Consider the following 19,236-nt stretch of genomic DNA (forward strand, 5'->3'; position numbering starts at 1 on the left):
CAGTCAGTTGTATGGGCCATCCTCTGTCCCACAGCTACTCAGAATCCCACAAGACGTATTCATTCAGCATCTGTTCAGCAGCAGGATGCTTATTCCCCACTGCCCTTGGGGAAATTGAGCGGAGCTGCTGCTTGGCGGCACAAGCCTGCAGGTTGCACTCCAGTGTGACCAGGGAGATCTTTGCCTTGAAGCCAGGCAGTGGCTGAAGCAAAGACACACACTTGGATGCCTGACCCTGCTCTAACCAGGCATTGCATGACAGCTGGCACCTGTGCTAGGAAGATGTCTGTTTTCCCTGGGACAGTCACAGAAGCAGATTAAACTTCACCCCTAGCAATCAAAATCTACAGGAACATGCCGGTGTTCTGGCCAGCAAGGACAGATGCACCCCAGAGACCAGCCATGCACCGGGTGATTGCTGCGCTGTGCCAGAAACACACGTTTGTGCTTAAGATGCCTCTGCATCTCACATCCCCTCTGCAGTGTTGGGCATCCCCGTCACAGCAGGGCACCAGCACTTCCCATGCCAAGAGCCACTGCGCCAAGCACCTCCGTCTCCCAGCGCGAAGGAGAAAGCTGAACTGCTTAGCTGTGCTTCATACAGAAGTTCTCTCGTTTCCCTATTTTTCTCTCTAAGCATGCCCATGTGAATGCATGGCTTATGCAACTCTGATTTAACTTAACCCAGGCACTGTTAAACACCCAGCAGTCAAACTCAGCTTTTCCAGCAGCTGCTGTTGTTTCCTTGGCTTTGCTATTTTGCCTAGCATGACAAAGTTTAAAAGGGCCTGCACTGCTCCCAGTTAATGCTCCAGTACGTGCTCCGTTTCAATAGTAAACAAGGAATACACAGCAGCTTTGCCAACAGTTGGAACCTGTTCTCCTGAACACAGAAAGACTTTGTTTACAGCTGTGCCTGCCATTCAGACCATGTCAGTTCCAGGGAAAAGTACAGCTTCTATTGCTCAAGACAATACAGAGAGCATACCAGACAGAGATTTCCAGTTGCAGTCATCAACTCTAAGAAAGCAAAACGTGCGGCCAGACTCATGTTCACCTGGTCCGTTAGCCTCATTAGTAATTTCAGCTTCATTCAGTCTCCCAGATATCTAGCTCCTTTTCCTCTCACCCTGTCTCCTCTCGTCTCTTCTTATTTCCTGGTCGCATAACCATGATAGACCTACAGGCAGGCCTGCTTTGCAGCCATGTTTCACATGTTCTCTCCCCAATGCCATCCTGTGAATCATAAATGGGGGTGGATATGTTTGCAAAATTACATCACCATGCCCAGTGCGGGGAGCACTGGACTAGCAACTTGTACAGCTTTCTTCACCCCAAAACAGCATCAAGAGCGCTGGTGCACGTTAGGTCTGGCAAAGGAGCTCGCTGGTCTCAACCTTTAAGCCTACTACTCTTTTGACAAAGAGAAGGACAAGTTCAGATATGGTTGTCACCTTGCCCCCTTCAAAACATCACCAGGATGCACAGCTCAGATATCTAGGCTGTGTGTATACCTGCAGCTGGACTTGTCATCTCGCAGGAGCAGGAAGCTGCTTTGCGGAGCAGACAGCAGCAGAACCGTTTCCTTTTTCCCTCCTCTAGGTGGAGTGAGTGAAGCAGCAGGAAAGTCAAGCGTAGAACCAGTTACAGCTCACTAGAGCTTCCTGCACAAGAAGGCCCTGAAGGCGAGAGCCTGGTGACAGGGAAGACCCTGCTGAAGCAGAAAGCGGGTCATACTCTTCTGCCTCCTTGACTGTAGCTTGGGTCTAGGATACTGCTAAGGTGATGGCAGGGATGAGCTCAGCAGATGCCTCCACTTGCACCAGGAGGTAGAGGGGCAGATGGAACCAGCACAGAAAGAGGTTTCCCTACAGATGTAGTAATATTTTCACACCTCAGAGCCTGAACGAGCAGCTGCCTGTGGAAAAGTGGAGAAGGGCACTTTGCTGCCATACCTCACAATGAGGGAGCAAGACTGCAGTCCCAAGACCCCCAACCCAAACCGGCTGCTTGTAAGAGTTTCTCATGTGCTATAACATTCAAGAAGCCTGAAAAAGACAGACAGGTGAATTCACTTGAAAGTACACAGCAGAAGTGCTGGTGACCCTGTCACTGGATCTAGAACAGCTTCACCACAAGACTGTCACCTCTAATAAACGTCCACGTGCTAAGACCGCAACATCAAAAAGACCATGGATCAGGGTAAGTGACCAGGGAAAGATGAAGAAAGTTGATGAGGCCTTCTCATACCCAGCAAGAAGAGCTACCTCACCAGAGACAAATCCAGTCAACCCATCAAAGCCAAGAAGGAAGCAGGAGGAGAAGGCCCAAGGCAAGTTGAAAGCACACTTTGCTAAGGAGGACCTCAGAGATCTGGCCAATGATACTGAGATGCCAGTCAGCTATGGAAAATGCTGAAGAAAGGCGCCATCTAGTATCTCAGAACTGTGAAATTTCTGCAGGGCAATGTGATATATATCACAGTTGCCCATCACAGAACCCAAACTCCCCTGCTAGCAACTCTTCACTTATTTAACCTCCACCATTCTGGCTAAAACTAGCAAAGTTCCTATAAGACTTTGTGAACCAGAGTAGAACTATGTAAACCTTGTCTGAACATGAGGATCCTCTAATTCAGAAAGCTCTTGAAGAAAGCAATGGTGAAGCAGTCCCTGTCATATAAAAATACATGCAGACTTGGGACTGCTTGTTTTCCAGGGAGAGGGAAGAGGAGACCGTTTCTCCAGAATGAGAAGTCAGTTGTCTCTCAAGTCAGGACACACAAGATCTGTTGAGATGCCAATGGGACAGGGTCCAGAAACAACTACTCAGTGTCTTTGGTTCAAACCAGCATTATCACCATTTTCAAGCAATGCACACTACTGCAATAAAATCCAGAGACAGCCTCAAAGCTGAGCAGAGGGAACAGTCGAAACCATCAGGTCTCAGATGTTGCAGCTGTAGACCATTAGGCTGAAATGAAGCAGAGAAAGGAATCTTTTCCAAAGGATGTGAAGGCAGGACCAGGGCATACGTTCTACTTGACATCCATGTTCACCACTGTACTACCAGTCTGTTTCAAGGCACTCCCAGAAATCAGCAAAACACATTTAAAATAATAATCCAAGTAATGCTGCTATAATCCACTGCAGCGGGTTACAAAGACATTGCTTAAGTGGGAAATCAAAAGCATTTAGAGAATACAGTGTATTATGAATTACACCGAAGCAGAATTTTTGCTCTGCAGCCTCCTGAGAACCAGCGGAAGAGCCCAGAAGCAGAGGCACTATTTGCTGCTTCAGCAGTCAGCATTTTTCACGACAGCAATGGAGATCTTCATATGGTGCAGCCTTAGAGAATCCATAATCAAATGCTTTGTAGTGTCTTGAATGGAGGAGTCAAAATTCGGGCAAGGGACAGTGAGCTTTGCATCAAAGGAGAAAATAAGTGAACGGCCTTAAAGACTTTAATGAAAATGCAGCTTCCCTTCCCCCGTGTGTGTGAAGGAACAATTACATGCTATAGGCAGAGGCGGAAAACAAGCAGCAAGGCTGCATTCCCTCATGGAAATCACCCCGTCAGCCTTCCTACTGAAGCCAGTTGCTTGGATTTTTGTTCTGTTCTTGTTTTCACAGGTATGGTGTATGCTTGGATACACCAACATACAATCATTACACACAACATAGAAAGCGTAAACATGCCTAACTCAAATCCATCAATACAACACCTCTACACAGTGACAGCACAAGTCCAAGAATACAGTCATGTGAAAGACTGTTTAGATTGTTGTGGCCCACATTTTATTTTTAATACTGAATCTCTCAGAGTACTCTTGTGAATTTTTTTTTCTCCACTAAGGAGAAAAAGGAGAAGTTCACTGCTTGAGTTTCTCACTGAAAAGCTAACCAAAAGGAAGCTTGAAGAAAAAAAATATTCGAGAAAAGAAAAAGCTAAATGAGGCACCTGTTAGAAGTTAAAGACACCCAGGGACTTTTTTCATAAAGATGCAATTCAGACGTGGTACTGAACTAAGCTTAACTGAGCTGAGATCAGTTTAATTTGGAGTGACAATGTCTACACCAGCGTTTAAACAGCTGCATTTATCTTAAATTTACATATTCAATTAGTATGGATTACTTTTTCTGACTGCTCCAACCTCAAGGGCACCCCAAGGAAGTTAATGCACAAAAGAGAGATATTCCACTTGTAAGTACTGGTTTTTATAGCAGAATACTCAATCGGTGGCACCAGAAAATATCAGTTACATATAAAGCAAGAAATACCAGTTAGAGCTTTGTCATGTTTAATTACCTCTGGGGGAAAAAACACAGTTGGCTCCTACTAGCTGCATGGCCGATTTATGCTTTCAGGGCTAGCTAACACAACTATTAGCACAATTTCTTGTTGGGCATTTTGGGGATTTCAGTCAAACTGGAATTGGTTTTGCTCTTAGTTATTAGATTAGCAACATGTTCAGGCAATGAGGGGAGTTAGTTCAGTTTCATCACATATTTCTGTTGTTTAGGTTTTGCAGTCTAGTTTTAAATGATTCATTTCAAACTAACATAAAGTAATGGTAATAAAAGATAAAACATCAAAGAAGTTATTTCTTCTGTCCAAATCAAAGGCAGAGAACGGTCTGAATTTCTACAAGTGTATTTTACATGGAACAATACAAAACAATTTTTGCCACAACCATTTCAAAGGTCACATCCACAACAAGATGCTGATGGTGATGCTTTAATCATTCCTGAAGTGAGGTATACACGTAAGTCGTTCCTCCTGCAAACCTGAGCAATTTCTTCATGATGTATGTGCCAATTAAAGAGACCACAACTTGTGTACAGCACCAAGTGACTACGTACTTCTGCTTGCAGAGGAGAAGAAAGCTTCTGTCATCTCTTAACTACTCCAGCATTTACGGAGGTCAGAAAATCTGTAATCACACTCCCATGAAACAGAACCCCTCTATTTGAGCACATTTTCTCTAGGCTCCTGTAATAGCTGCTGAAAATGCAAGAAGGAAAGAAGCAGGCTGAGCCAGGCCCATCACTGGTTAGTTCACAGATAGATGGAAGCAACCAGTGGTACAAAGTTTAGGGAAGCGCTAGAACCATTAATGAGAGCATGGAAAATTTACCAATGTAACACTTGCTCAATTGGTGACAACATTTATTCACTTTTAAGTGACTATACGGAGGCAAAGGGACCTTTCTGCAGTAAGTCTCTCATGCTGGTATTTAAATGAAGCTAGTAAATGGCAAATGCCCGGCTTCCGCAGGACAATTATACGTGGGTACCATCAGTGCAAATAAGAAATATGTGTATGAATAAACACCTGACTTCACTGACTTGGCAGTTCCTAACAAGCCAATAGCAGGAATAAAAGCCCTTCCTGCCCTCTCAGTATGTACAGAGCAGTTCACAAGCGATAAATTTGCATTACTGCATGTAAATACTGCAAGAAAATCAACTATTGTAGCATCCGCTTTGCAGTTTTACTGTATTATCTCAACTAGGCACTTCAATTACCTAAAAATTCCCCCATACCTTTGATCTGTTCAGGTATTAAAATACATCTCAAGGATCTTAAAGGAAAAAATCTCCTGAAGTTACAAAGAGGGCAGGAACCAATGTTTGCCAATAACCATAAAATACCATTTTTTTTGAAGGCAAAACATATTCAGTTCATTAATCAATGCTTCCTATAAGTAAGAGACTTTGTTCCCCCCCCATCAGCTTACCAAAGTAACATAACACAAAATCAGAATGTGTGTAGATATGTTTTTCAGTTTGGCATGGGTCTAAGTGACTGTGTTGCAAAATGCTGCAGTTGTCCCCTGTGCATCAACATCACCAGTTAAGGGTAAGACTGAAAATAACACAAACAGGTCGCGTCAGTTCTTTTCTATCGGGACGCATGAAGAAATGAGGGAAACTGCGTTTCTCCTGTCTGTAGCTGAAGCTATTTAGTTTCTTAACTGGCAGTTACTTGCCACAGAAATCTTGCCATTCCGTGCAGTGGAACAATACTTTGGGCCACACTTGTGTTTTGAGTAAAAGGCTGATTATGACAATGCAATGCTACACCACGACTGTTTCGGTCATGCTGTGTGTGTTCAGTGCTATGACATTATGGCGGCTAGCTCCTTATCTTCTTGGGGAAAAATGGTACAATAACTTCCAGCCTGACAGTATTTCAGTTAGTTTCTCTGCTTTTATTAACAAGCATATAATATTAATTGGCAAAACACTGGATACAAGCTTCACTATCATAAAATCAAAACATTAAGCAATAATCCCAAAAGGCTTATTCAGACAAAACTAGCCACCAATAGTACAAAAATTACACAGCAACACAAAGCATAAAAAATTGTAAACTTTCAAATGAAGCTAAGCCAAAAATATGGTTTTACACTGTGACAGTTCCAGAATCTTTATTATGCCACATACGAGGATAGAGGCTTAGTGGTTGCACTGGCTTATTGTCCCTTAACTGTAAAATAATCTTGTTGCAGAAGGAAAGAACAAACTCTCCTTTTGTCCCGATAAGTAATTTGAATTCAAGATTGCATTAAACCAATGCTTTGACTTTCAAATAAAAATATTTAAAAAAAAATAGTGGAACATCAGTATTCAGAAATCAGGGCTCCTTCCTTCAGCCACACCTAACCCTTTGCATGAATGGTCCCGTTGGTTTATGTGTGTTTCCAGATTAGTGAGGTTCAGTTCATTGTTCATAGTGTTTATAGAACTGGACGTTTAGTTCTTACCCTACCACTAGGATCCAGACAGGTCATTGTGGCTTTGAAAGATTTCCCGGAAGCCCTAAGGATTATCGAACATGGATCAAATAGCAGGACCAGAGCTTTAACTTCTATATAAATAAAGCATAACTCCACAGTAAAACATTACTGTTGACTTGCCCACAAGACGCAAGCTCCTAGAAAGAGTTTGCACTGATGGCAATTTTTGATTAAAGCAGAGACTGAAGCATTGTTATATGTTCCTTAACGTTGTTCTCTCTGCAACTTTTTACTTCAACAATGGATCTCAACATGTTAGTTACAGTTAATTACATCTTACATAGAGATTCTAGTGTATGGGACAATTTTTTGCCCTGTTATCAACTTTAGGCAGACTAACTGAAGTGTAGGTTGCATTAACATTTCCAGTGAAACAACCAAAACGAAGTAATTACCTGAGGAAATACAGAAACTTGATTGTTCTGTACAAAATGCTTTTTAAATACTTATTAAGAATCATCTTGCTGATGTACAGGTTGGCTTTTTCCTATTATATTTAGCTCAACAGTAAGATGCATAATGCTGTAAAATAGGCTAGTTGTATGGTTATATTTATCATCCAGTAGAAAAAAATGCAATGAATCTCCTAGGACTGTGTTGTTATAAAGACAATAAGAGCCAGATAAGCTTTCAAAGGCTCATAGCCTATTGGAAAAAAATAGCACCATCATAGTTGTAGTCTGATATTTTTTATGATTCCATATCCCCACAAGTGATAGTGTTGTGTACACTATTGCACAACCATTAAAAATAAATATTCCCAGGTTTGATGGTACACAAATATACCAGACATAACAATGGCACAAAAAATTTTCAGATAGGCTGCAAGTCTTGCCCATTGCTTCCACAATTCACATTAAGGTTTCTTGCAAGATCATTTATTTTAAAATATTGCTGACAGATAGTTCTTGTACACAAATTTAAATCCCACACTTCACTCTTAAAATAAAAAAAAGAAAAAGAATAAATCAAAAAACAACCCCCCCAAATAACAGCCCCAAATAAACACCCATTTGAACAAGTGAGAAAAGCCATCTAGATTCCTTTTAAATTTAACGGTAAGCAGACGCTACATTTACAATTTAAAAATATGCCTAATAAATGCATGTTTCAAACCTATTGCACAAAAGCATAAGTAATGCTCTTTATCCGTACAAACGAAAACATACAAATAAAAGCTACTCAAACTCAATGTAAAAGGAAGAAGCTTGTAAAAACATCTTACAATTTCATTTTATATGCCCGTAAATAAAGCTGGAGCACTGAAACCAAAAATACTTCGATGGTAAAATAAGACAGAAAGCTTAAAATAGAATAAATAATTTTATAAAGTTAAAATTTAAAACCCCAAATCTTATTTAAATTCAATATTATATATTCTATCTGAATTCTCTATTTTAATGAAACTATATTTAATGAGACTCTGAGCCTGGGTGATTCATCAGTCTCATTGCTGCTGAGGATAATGAGGATAACAAGATAGTTCTTCACTGCAATTATTTACCAGCTTAAGTAATTGTGAAAACTACTTCACAGTAACAGCATCTTCACGAAAGTCAAAGTAAACTAACATGATCTCACTAGAACCAAGAGATATCTATGCTGAGTCCAACTTTTAGTCCAACTTTGAACAGTAACAGCGTTATTTTACCCAATATAATCTTGATATAAATTAACTGTCTCTTAAGCTTCACAGAAGTGAAACAAGGCTGTGACTCAAAGAAAATCTGCCTCTCACCTCAATTCAATTGCATTGCAGTCTTTTAGTAAGGCTAAAGGCAATAAATGTATGGTTCAGACATCCCTTCTGAGGGAAACAGTTTCTGTAGTGAAGATGTTGTGACCTGTGATTTAGAAAAATAACTGGGTGGTTTTGTATTTGGTTGAGGTTTTTTCTTCCTTTTTACTGGTGAGGTTTTATCAGATAAGGACATTGCAAAAGCAGATATATACAATTATGAGCAAAAAACCCAGCTGTATGCATTAATACTGTTGTGATTTTATGTAACCATATAGGTATAAACAGAGTTTTCAATATATTGATAGCACCATAACAAATTCAAGTGATTCTAAAGATGGTTATAAACTTATAAATATATGTTCTGTACTGTAGATTGTAGATTGCTACTCTTACTGTAGCAAGAGATAGATTTGAAAGGCTTCTGGATTTGCTTGTTCATAACTCATTTCTCAAATGCACAAGTACACAGGAAAGTACTAATATCCCAATGTCCTTTAACAGCACTGCATCAACATCTAGTCGTACAAAAAGTTTCTGCAGTACACACACTCTGAGGTAGACAGATCTCACTTTTTTTTTTTAAATGTATATTTATACCCTGATTAAGGTGATTAATCAGAATGCTGTCTGGCAGCCTTAATGTCTACATCAGGTACAGCCAGTGTCTGTATACTCAGGGTGCACAGAGGGTGGACACATAATAGCACTGTTCATATTTGCAGTGCCTCAGTGGCTAGAGCCAGTCCCTTATTTACACTAAGACAGCAACAACCACATATGCAGCTCCAGAAAGGCCCAGTATGTCAGTTTGTGTACACATCCATACCATCTGCATTTGCCGTTTCATGAAAAAAAATCATAAGAATGGTAGACCCATGATCTCATTTGTTGTTTTCTGCCAGTTCAAGTAATGTTAAAGACAGAAAAAAAACCCCTAAAATACATATATTTGAGTCTACAAACAGCATGAGAAAAACAGAGCCAAGTTTGATTCCATTGCTCATATGCATGCATGCACAGACACACACACCCCCCTCCCATGCAAACCCAGCCATCCAGTCCTGATGTGGAGTTCTACCTAACCCAAACATACAAATGCAGCTATCTTATGACCTCATCTGCAAGGACAGCAGCAATTTTTGGCCTTTGTGTGGCTTTCCTTTCCACCTCCACAGCTCAGTAGGCTCCCTTTCATTCTCTGCTGCCATACTTTTTGATTTCCTCCCCGTTCACACCTGTGACTGGAACCCTCTTTTCAAAGGTAAACCCAAGTTGGAGCATCACTTCTGCAGCAGCAGAGCTGAGAACAGAGGGCTGGAGACTCCAAAGAAGGAAATTTTGGGACACACGCTGAGGAATGTGGTGCTTTGAAAACTCAAGAAGAGGAAGAGGATTTAAAACGCTTGTATAAATCTCTTGTAGTATCAGCTTCCTATTATCGAGTAACAAGTAAAACTCTATAGCAGAAGAGGGGAAGGAGCACAGTTAGACGAAGCAGGGCAGTTACAGGCAAACTTTTTTTCTTATCCAAAGACAATTCATCAAAAAATAACAGGGTTTAATAAGAAGAACAGCAACTAGCATTTTCAGCTGACTGGAAAACTCTTCCAAAAATTAGAAGGTTAACTATTTTCAGCTGCCAGTAATATGTCATAGCCTGTTTTCAATGACTTGACACCCACGCCAGACAAATACTCTCACAGTCATACTATATGTGCTATTCTGTATACAGCTTGCAGAAATCACTTTCAACTACTGTTGTTAAAAAGCCAACTATTTCAAAAAGCCTTATAAAAAGTGCAGTGAACCCTGCTAAGTGCTAGTGTGGGTGCATTCAAAAACACATATAGTTATATGTGTGTCTAGATGTATGCACACATACATACAACGCACGTGTATTACCTTGCATCCATTACAGCTGATGCAAGCAAAATTATCAGTTAAGGCAAGAAGGTGCTAAAATAATCCCCCCCTGCCTCCTCCCTCAAGACAGCTAGGAATTGCGCTAAAGAAAATGTTATGGTTTCATAAGAAAACAGGTGAAGGAAATATAAAGCTGCACATAATGATCTGAGTAATTTTTAATCAGAGAAATGAAAACTGTGCAATATCACTGAAAGTTGCCCAAGGACAGTGTTTCAATAGCTAGTGAGAGCAAATTCTCTCCACATTAAAAACTGATTTCTGCAAGCCACAACTACATAAGAAATGTTTATTTTTTAAAAAGTTCACAAATCTAGCACTTATGAGTATTTGCCATTATGTGGTGCAATTTATGCCACAGCACAGCATCAGGGCACATTAAAATAAAATTAAATGATTTCTATTAATCTTACCAAATCTACATGCATAGGGGAGTAGCAAAACTACTAAAACACAAAGTGAGGGAGAGCAGTAATTGAGCAAAAATGACAAACTTATTGGTTTCCCAGATTTTCAGAAGTTTTCAATGCAGCATAATAAATTATCACCAGTCACTATATCATTAGGTACGTTCAATGCTCTACAGAGTAACTTGAATAAAGCCAATGCAATCAGGCATACTATATAAGACAGTAACAATTTGCAAAAATATAGTTTTTAAAGATTCAGAATGTGAGAACTAACTAAATGCAACTTGGTGTCAAAAGTAACATTTTTAAATCACCCCACAACATTCTAACTTATTTCTGTGTAACTGTAAGAGATAAATCAGGCTAAGATATATGGAACTGTGAAGTGTTTTCAGTATCTGTAAACTTAGTGCTGGTAGTGTCTTGTTGAGTTGCGACTTCTTTCTTCCATACAAAAAAAGTATAAATATTTTCTGTCCAGAAATCTAGGCAGCACATCCCTAGAAGAAATACTCAGAAGGACAGTCCACTATGAAAGCCCTACAGTCTTCCAAAATTATTCGGCTGGTTTGTGTCATGTAATTAGTGATGCACTAAGAAGGTGCCAGATGATAGTCTCTGCAAAAAACTCTGTCCAGAAGGACAATAAAGTTCTACAGCAAGTCCATTTTGGGTCTGTAATGTAGCAGTAGAGGTGCTTTCTGCAAGACAGAAACATCAGGTAAGTTAAGAAACAAAACCAGAACTAAAACTGTTCAGTAGGCAAAACTTTTGTTAGGTAAACTAAAGCATAAAATGTACTATCAGAGTAACTATGTGATCTGCCAAAATTTCACCAAGGCAAAGATAAGATGCAATTTCACCTGTGAAACTCCAACAAGAGATGAAAAATCCTTTCCCTTTTCTCTCAGGAGCTGATCAACTTAAGATCAGTTCTACCAGATCTGTTTAACTTGGAAAACCCACTCCCAGTAAGGGAGAAATGCAGATGTCAAAAAAGCAGCATAAGAGGATGTGGTACTTCATATTTAACAGCTCCCACTTGATTCCCCTTCTATAAATGTACTCATTGCCTTTTTATGGATAAGTGAACTTCTAACATCCACAACATCCTGCACCAAGGAGTTCTGTGTCTCATGTAAAGAATTGCTCGCTCTTCTTTGTTCTAAATCTCACACCTCCTAGTTTCATTTTACATCCCCCACCTCTTTCACTTGAGCAGTTTACAGTTCCCTTTTCCATGTGATTCACAATTGCATAAATTTCCATGATAAAGGTGAATAGTACACTTGTACAGATGCACATCGATTTGATGCTCGTTTGGTTCTCTTTCCCCCTGCCCATACAAATCCCTAACATTTGCTTTGTGTCCTTTTATATTTACCTACATCGAACTTAAGGTGTTCATTAATCACCTGTAGTCAGAACTGTAAAGGCTTGCTTCAGTTCCTTCTGATCAATCTGTCTTCACTATCCTAAGTAACCACAATGTTGTCAGTGCACTGTTACTGCACTGCACTCTAATCCCTTTCCAGGTCATTCAGGAACATCATACAAAACAGATTCCGGTAGGATTCCACTCATAACCTCTCTGCATTTCAAAGACTGCACATAAACTTCTATCCTGTGACTCTTATGCAAGTGAATTATTTTTCTACACAGACAGTAAAACGCTTCCCTACTGCTACCTGCACCTCTTCTAGACATGCAAGCCAAAGCCATCAAGTGTTTCTACCTCAGTGTACACTGTAAGCTTGGACTGTGTTGCTTGTCCATTACAATCACTAACTCCTAGTTCAAATATCCCCAGATACACATACACTGACTCTGTAGGTGTGACTTTTCTCCTAAATGTTTGATTTTGCAATTAATTCTTACACCCACTTCACTTGAGCTGCCATTACTAATATGATAGTAGTCAGAATGAATGGCCCACTGTTTACTACTGAGTTTCAAGGAAGTTGTTTAAATAAACCACAATAAGCAAGTCAAAGATGTACTACGACATTTTTAGCAAGCCTTGTTTATGCTTACTAAATGCCGATACAAGTTTCCTTAACTAAGGCAGAGAAGCATTGCAATTATTGCCTCTCCTTTAGAGGTAAAAAATCTTTCTTGAGCTACAGAAGAGAACTACGTTGAAAATTTCTGCCTTTTCTGCATCACAATCAATTTCTCACCCACATGGATTAAAACCAGTTTTACCTGAAATAGCTAAAATACTTTCTTGTGTCTTCTACTTCCTTTGCTAGACTTAATATCAATTTGACAATTGATGCAGTGTTCCCTTTTTCCTTGCAATTAATACTTAATGGACCTGTCCTTCATTTCCTTGGAAACAAAATTAATACTTGATGCTTAAGGATGCTGTATTAGCTATTTATCAAAGTATCTTTTTATCGAGTTTGCAGTTACTGCAGTATAGTTCCAAATGATGCCAATTTTATGAACATTTTATTTGGACACTTCATGATTTACTTGGAATCGCTGTGTCATACCTTAAATCTCCATCTAGTAACAACTACAAACTTGAGCGTGTGATCCTTGCCAAGAATCTCTTCGTTGCATAATATGTCCAGCTGACAAAACAAAGACGACAGTTAATTTAGTGGGACACAGTACACGATACAACATATTTCAGATAATACTACAAATGTCTGACAATATTTCTTTTCTCTGAAGACACAGGAACCGTTCATCTTGCAGTTGCTCTGCAGACAAAAATAGTACCAGGAAAGAAAAGGTACTTTCTCAATATAAAGTGCTGAAAGACCATGTCTGTGCCTACCTAGGAAATATTGCATGAACTGGACTTAGCTGTTTATCTTCCCAAGCAGTATTAATGCCCTTTCCTGAAAGCTTTACATGTTTTTAAAAAGGCCCAATAAAACAATCAAAGCAAAACAACTCACAAGTGACAAAGATAGCTATGCTATTTACTATACTATGAATTTTTTTTACTTAACACCAGCCAGGTGTCTTTCTGCTACAATTATACATTTTTTTAAAAAAACCTGTCTGCCACCTTCCTCATATACTATATTTATGGGGTTTTTTGCACATACTCAATAGCTATTTTTACTTTCTTATCTCAGTGCTGAAAGATCTTGGTATTATAAACAGTGAGGATATAAACATAAAAACATGAGGATCATATGACTACTAATCAGCAGAACTACAACAGCTGAACATGAACTAAAAGACGGAACATGCATGACAACAGAAAGTTCCACCAAGTGGCTTATATTAACAACGTTTTAGCACACAACCCAGAAAGGCCTGAATGGACACACAGCCCACTTTCATGGCTTATCTAATTGGCAATAACTCAAACCTGCAACACTCTACGGCAATCAACTAAGTGCCCACAAGTTTAAATCCTTCTACTAACTGTACCCATTACACTGATTACATCCAGTACACTTATTACACCACAATTTATGTACACTTAAGAAGATAGGGCGGGATAGCAAAAGAATGAACAGTACTCCTGGAAGTTTGTTCCTTCGGTAAAAGCCAAGAAGGTTGTTAAGTCACAGACTGGCACAGTGGAATGGAGGGATTAAACACACACAAACACACACACAACCCCTTTCAAACAGTGATGGTAGCTATGTTGCTGCTGGGCTACTGCCAGGGGTCAACGACTTCCAAGCCAGCTGAGGACATGACAGGAGATACAGAGCAGAATTTGGGGACATACTCCAATGATAAGACAGTCTGTTGGTTTGAAGTGTACAGAAGCTAGGAAGGAACAGTGATACAAACGTAAATTGACTGTTGAAAAGTTTGAGCAGAAAGGTGTTGCCACATTGGACTGGAAAGCAGATGATTTGATTTGCATGACAAATGTAAATGAGATTCAGTGAATAGGTGTCTGGAGACTGCAATAGAAACCCACCAAAGTGGTAAACAGAGGCTGCATTCATAGGTTCGCCACTGTTAATTTCAAATCTGAATTTGGAGAAGTGCAAAGAATTGCCTTTCTTTGTGTACCTTTCATCATAAATTCTTCCCACGATTCCAAGTATTCCCTGCAAAGGAAGTGAAAAGTACGTATCTGATAACACCCTCCTCATGGTAGGCAGCAACTTTAGGTTGAGCTTCACTGAGAGCACACAAAGGAACAAAATATTTGTGATGCTTTCTCTTAATCTGGGCTTCAGTAGCGTTTGTTGCTGCCTGTCCCCTCCAAGGAGTGTGAAATCTCTGAAAGGGTGGGGTATACCTGACTGCAAGCTGACAAACAAAGCACGTTGCCAGGGTCCATTTCAACACATGTGGAAGCACATAACCAAGGCTTTTGGGTCAACTATTTATACACGGACATGAAAAGATGCACTGCAAACTAAGTGACAAGTCCTGTGTAGACCCAAGAAAGGACAAGAAAATAGCTAGAAAAGACATTCATTTGCAAAGGAACAATCCCACACTTTTCATAAGGTATTTATATCTGCAAAATAATTTTAAAAAATTAAAATATTACCTCATTAAAAGAAGAAAGGTTAAGCTTTTTGGCAATGAATTTCTTTAGATGCAAGACTGTTGCTTGTGCTGAGCAGCGAATCCATTTCCGTTTCAATCCACGCAATTTGCTGCTATTGCATTCCAAGCAGATGCTTACCTTCAAGAAAAAGCAAGCTGTCAGGGTTGGCTGGAACAATTATCTGCAGTCCTTATTATGTATTCCATATGCAGTCTTTATTAATACATCAAAGTGAAAGAAGTACAGTACCAGTATTCCTTAAACTCAAACGCCTGTAGACCTATTAAAAAAGAAATTCTAACATCTTGTCAGTTTAGTGATAAGCATTACTGCAACCAAAACAGATCTCAACAAAGAAGTTTAAGAAAAATTTTTTTTATGTTGGAACAAGGCTGCTCCAGTCCAAATTCACAGCTGCCAATAGCTCAAGAGGATCCTATGTCAAAAGGTAGAGTAAGATAAACACTAAGAACACTATTGCCAATTTTTAATGATTGCTTCTAACATAACTTCTTGCTTTTAATGCAACTGCTAAATCCAGTTTAAAACAGAATTTTAACATACGTTTAAATGAGAATTTAAAGTTTAGAAAGAATGGATACAAATGGCATAACAAATTTTTAAAATTCTAAGAATTATCTCCCAAAAAGTCCCTCTAACTTCTGTTCTTCAATTCTCACTTCTTTTCTCATACAGCTCTTCATTACTTAGTCTTTGTGATGATTTACTTTGTGCACCAAGAGGATCTAATGCTAGGTACAATCTCTTTGAAAGTTCCCTTGCATTACAGTTGAAAAGAAAATTAATCCAAGTTTAATTTGCTCCAGACACACATAACAGCAAAACATAGAAGGGATGGCTTGTTTACCATAAAAGGAGGTTTCACTTTCAAACGTGTTTTGTGTTTGAAACTTAATGGTGAACTACCTGGCCTTCAAACTACTTTTATGGTCAAGGGCTAACACTGTCTTAGTATTAGACGTTTAAAACAAAACAAATAGTAAGTTAGTAAAAGAGTAAAAGGTTTTATTCACAATTATTGATACGCATTCAGCTCAGAATATAACAATAACACTAGGATACATGCCTTCAGAAGGGAAGCCACATAACCTGAATTTATTTTGAGAGAAAATATATACACTGGAAACTCATAAACAGTCAGAACTATCAAATCTTCATGCAAATGTCTTTAGTGTATTCTCCATTCCTGCCAAAACCCAAAGGTGAAACTCATGCTTACACAAAAGCATTGGACAATGCTGCATCTTGTTTGTGTCACAGGACAGAAAAAAATACTTTGAGATAGCTATTTTTCTTCTCTGTTAGCTTAACAAAGCACTAAAGCTAAAATAAAAGCTAAAATTAAAACATGCCTTATGAGCTCACCTGTTCGTCACTTCGGTGGTAGTCATTATCTTCTTCCTGTTTTTCCTCAGAAGTTTCTTTGTTTGCATTTTCATCTGGTTTAGTTTCACCTTAGATAAAAAACCAGATACATGGGATAACACTGAGCAGCAGCTTGTCATGCTAATATGATTTAAACTGCACGGTTCAGGACTGCAATACAGAACAAACTTTGCTTTTCCCAAATTATGCTTATCTACTCAGGCAACACTGGCTGCCAACAGCCCCACAGATGAAAGAGAGGAATACATACAGAGCACAACCTTCAGTCCAACTGCGAGCAGCCCAGAAGCTGGGTAACTTCACAGAGTCCCCATGTAGGCACTACTATGGAGGTCTCCTTTGCCAAGAGTAATATGCTAGGACTGGCTAAACAGAAAGATGCTGTGCACAAATAAGGGACGAAGCAACAATCCTACACTTCGCACTGTATTGTGCAGTGTTATAAAACAATTGTGATGGTAATAAACCAACTAGGCACGTATCTCCAATAGGTCTGTTCATCAATGTACTAGCCATCACCCTCCCAAGACAGAATAAATAAAGGACCATTTACCATTTCGATGGGAATCTAGGTGCTGTTTTGTAGAACAAGTCTCCCCTTTGATGTCCCCTGGAACTTCCATGCCCAGTTTGTGATAAAATTCTCTTTGCTTTTTCATTTCCGCTGTTTAAAATTGTAAATATTAATCCCTGTAATAAAGTTCTAATGCAATATTTACGAAGTTATTCCAAATCCCTTCCCTCTTAAGTGAAAAAGGCTTGCCAACAAACAGTGGTACTGCCATGATTTATTGCTCTTCTATCTCTGGTCTTGTATGAAGTCATGCCTCATCTTATTTTTCAGAGTTAGAATGCTGCAAAGTCATCCATATAGCTACTATTATAACAGTCTATTAGAATGACATAGCATTTAAAACACTGTACCTTATTTTGAATCCCTCCCATGGTATTTCAGTCAAACCATTGTTTTTGAATTTTTATTTGTAGTTCTGATTTCCAATATGCTAGAAATATTTTTAAATAATCTATTTAATCTTATTGATGTTTGAGAATGTTCTGGGTTTGCAGTTTAAATGGATTAAAAATACTCAATTTAAATTAATGTTGTAACATAGATTAAGACAAGAATTACTGAGAAGTTACTATGAGGTCCTTCTTTAGTTCAACAGATCCAGTCTCAAAGAGGATTATAAAAACCCAAATTGAAAGTTACCTGCTAAGAAAGGACTTACACAGTAGCAGAAACTTCACTGAAACTAAAAGCTGTTCTACATTACAATCTACCTCTGAGAATTCTAGAAAGCTGGCACAACAGATTTAAGTACACAGTTTAAAAAGAACAAGTGACAGTTACAGTGTGCCACCATTCAAAAGCTAAACTACTATTCTGCTTTATATAATAATACGTTTTGAAGAAATAGCCCATCTTTCCTCCCATTGCTCCCACCCCCAATTGCTGCTAGTACAGTTATGAAATTAACCTAAACACTAGGAATAACACAAATGAAGGAATATGGTTTTCCATTGTATTTTCACCAGTTCCACCCCCTCCCAGTTTAGCTTTTTTTTTTTTTCCCTCAAGTGTTAAGGAAACATGTGCAAAACTATCTCTAAAAAAGGTGATACCACCACTTACCTTCTTGGAGGCCTGGCACAAGTTTGTAAACAATATCTTGCATTGTTCTATCATGACTAGCAAGAAAAAAATGAAATAAAAACTTTAGGTCAATCATCTTGATTAAAAGTATTTCTCTTTAAAAAGTTCCAGGACAAAATTCATGTAAAATCTCCAAATTTACCTAAGAATAATTTCAATTCTCCCATCAGTATTTATATCAAACAAGAGAGGACAATAACACGTAACAAATTATGAAGTAGTACAGGGTAGCACAGAAACGCAATGGAAGTTTGAAGGAGAATAGTCCTGGACATGAGGAAGACGATGACCCATGGAACATGGCCTCCTACATCAAAGCAAGCATGTCATTAATAATGTCAAAATTTGACAACTTTGAGGTAAACTCATTTTTATTACAAAAGAATCAAGCATCGCCTGTTTCTTACCTCTACAGACTCATCTCTTAGATTTCTAGATCACTTAGTTACCTTTACTGTGCTTTTCCAAAAATGCGAGAAAACAGTTCACAGGAAAAGATCACAAGAATAAAATTTTACTTTCCTCTTAAAAGCCAACATTTTAACTGTGACCAACATCATGTAGCTCAGAAGCCTGTATAGGTAGTGTGGCTCAGGTAAAAGAAGGGCAATAGTCCCACTGCAACTGGAGCAGTAGGACTCATTAAGATTCTAAACTAATTCCAGCTCACCTAGACAAAATTCCATTTTAGTCTAACATAAGTCACTGTCTGAAAGAAACAAAGTTCCCCAAGTACCCTAAGAAACAAAGTACCCTAAGTTCCAATTGATAAGTAAAATCAGAAACTTTTCAAATGTCTGCCTCAG

General features: G+C 38.9%; 1 protein-coding gene across 4 annotated transcripts in view; it reads right to left on the minus strand.

Annotated features, from left to right (window-relative positions):
• Positions 1–4,647: 4,647 nt before the first annotated feature.
• PCGF3 (polycomb group ring finger 3) overlaps positions 4,648–19,236 on the minus strand; it is a 56,391-nt gene continuing 41,802 nt past the window's right edge. For all 4 annotated transcript variants that reach the window (XM_074570107.1, XM_074570108.1, XM_074570109.1 and 1 more), the window contains 6 exons: positions 18,410–18,465; positions 17,327–17,437; positions 16,753–16,841; positions 15,367–15,504; positions 13,379–13,459; positions 4,648–11,581 (listed from right to left, as the gene is read on the minus strand). In XM_074570107.1, the coding sequence (XP_074426208.1) occupies positions 11,534–11,581; positions 13,379–13,459; positions 15,367–15,504; positions 16,753–16,841; positions 17,327–17,437; positions 18,410–18,465 (523 nt within the window). In that variant the 3' untranslated portion in view covers positions 4,648–11,533. The remainder of the gene's footprint in view (positions 11,582–13,378; positions 13,460–15,366; positions 15,505–16,752; positions 16,842–17,326; positions 17,438–18,409; positions 18,466–19,236) is intronic.

The sequence above is a fragment of the Larus michahellis genome, chromosome Z, assembly GCF_964199755.1.
Source record: "Larus michahellis chromosome Z, bLarMic1.1, whole genome shotgun sequence".
Lineage (NCBI taxonomy): Eukaryota > Metazoa > Chordata > Aves > Charadriiformes > Laridae > Larus > Larus michahellis.